Source organism: Wasmannia auropunctata, unplaced genomic scaffold (genome assembly GCF_000956235.1).
Source record: "Wasmannia auropunctata unplaced genomic scaffold, wasmannia.A_1.0 LD277383.1, whole genome shotgun sequence".
NCBI classification, from domain to species: Eukaryota; Metazoa; Arthropoda; class Insecta; order Hymenoptera; family Formicidae; genus Wasmannia; species Wasmannia auropunctata.
The window spans coordinates 1-2,014 of NW_012085507.1; the positions used below are offsets into that span (position 1 = coordinate 1).

The window sequence follows — 2,014 nt, forward strand, 5'->3', positions numbered from 1 at the left end:
TATAGTTTACTTTTGAAATAGGTGTTTATAAGTGCGCACACACAACACACACACGCACACGCACATGTACAAATAATAACTCATAAAATGATCTCTTACATAGTAACGAATATGTGATTATTGTGATCCATAACATTTTGCCCGATATAATTGGAAATAAACATGTATAAAATACTTCCTATTATGAATACAATAGGAAACATAAATTCATTGATGTTATCATAAGATGTACTAATCTGAAAAATCTAATATATATGATATTTCGCCGATATACTGACAATAAGTTATATGCATTTATATTGTTGCAATCTGCTTTATTTTACTAAATGTGTCAAGTTTAAATAATGCTAAAGAGTATGCTAAGTTGTTTAATTATTAGAACAATTAAAATGACGAGTAATATTTAGAAAATAAAATTTATACGCGTTTTTAATCTAAAAAATTGGAAACATTATTCTCTCTTAGCACAGAATTATGAAATATTTAAATTTATTTCTCACAAGGGAACACACAGAAATGTCCTCTTCCGATTTTAATGAGATATGTTAAAATATAGACAAAAATAAGATACTAACAATTTTTTATACGTGCTGAATCGTACGTGGGGGTGATGTGATATCCAGCCTTGAAAAAAATTCATTTTTTTCTTTCTGAGTAAATATCATATAAACCGTCAAAGATATGAAAAAGTGTTTTAAACAAAAATTTTACGACTTCAAGTGTGTTTTACAATGGCGCATTTTAATTTTTGAAAATTAAGGGTGGGAAGTGGAGGGTAGTAAAAAATATGATTTTTTTACTTGAAGTCGTAAAACTTTTGTTTAAAACATTTTTTTTATTTTCAACGGTTTACATGATTTTTACTCAGAAAGAAAAAAAAAACATTTTTTTCAAGGCTGGATATCACCTCCCTAACGTGCGACTCAGCACGTATAAAAAATAACGAATACCTTATTTTTGTCTGTATTTTAATATATCCGAAGCTTATTTAAATCAGAGGGAAATACTTCCGTGTGTTCTCTTGTTAGAATCCAAGACTTACTCGGAAGAGATTGAAACTCAAAGATATAACTCCAACTGTTATTAAGCAGAACAGCATTATCTCAAATTTCGATACCAACAGTTCAGACAATCTTCAAGCATAAATAAATATTATTGTATAATTTCTATAGGTATGATGTTATATAGATACTAACTTCATAGCGTGCCGATGAATATCAATGGCATGTATTATTCCTTTAAATATCAAATGTTCATGCTTTAAAGTAATATTTTGTAATATATTGATTCTCATTACGCGTTCAATGCGATAACTATAAAGAATGTTCATTTATTTATCTTCAGAAAAAAAATTTACTTTTAGAAAGTTAAAGAAATATTTGTTTATCAAATAGATATTTCTTTAGCTTTCTAAAAATAAATTTTATCGTTGGATTTATCCAATATTTATACAATTTTGTTTATAATCAGAACTTTTGCGAGAGGCTTTCTCTATGTCCGTTTTATACCATGAGATGCTGAGCATTCCGCAGGTATGTTGAAGATATGATATAAGCATCGTTCCTACAGCTAACATCGCGGTACATCCTATGCAAAAGGCCGCAATTGTGTGCAAAACGATTAAGTAAAAATGTTTTTCTTGATCAATAAAATATTCCGTTGTAATAAGTAAATAACGAGATTGAGATATGTTCCTCGATAAAATAACACCGACGATACTTGACCAAAATTGAACGACAATGAAACCAGATGCGCAACAGGCGGCAAATACTACAAAGAGTTAGAAAGGAATTGTTATACAAATTTCTGCGTATAAAAATATTCAATTGCTTTTCGTTATGTGTGTTAAATAGAAACCGTACTGTATTATAGTAAAAAATAAAAAATTTATCTTACTTGTAAGGATAACTGTGTACAATTTTGCATTGTAGCTATACTTTTCTATAATAACATACTCATATTCATCTTTTAGATTGTTGTATATATTTTGAAGTTGCGCTGTCTCTTATACACA

At 28.5% G+C, this 2,014-nt stretch overlaps 1 protein-coding gene across 1 annotated transcript; it reads right to left on the reverse strand.

The window, feature by feature from the left end:
• Window positions 1-99: 99 nt before the first annotated feature.
• Window positions 100-1,981, reverse strand: LOC105461807 (the record flags this gene model as incomplete). The annotated part of the gene is made up of 5 exons (XM_011708310.1): window positions 100-245; window positions 1,043-1,133; window positions 1,197-1,313; window positions 1,509-1,770; window positions 1,897-1,981. Coding segments are annotated over 5 exons (701 nt in total), but the record flags the coding sequence as incomplete, so codon positions are not given.
• Between the last annotated feature and the right edge of the window lie 33 nt (window positions 1,982-2,014).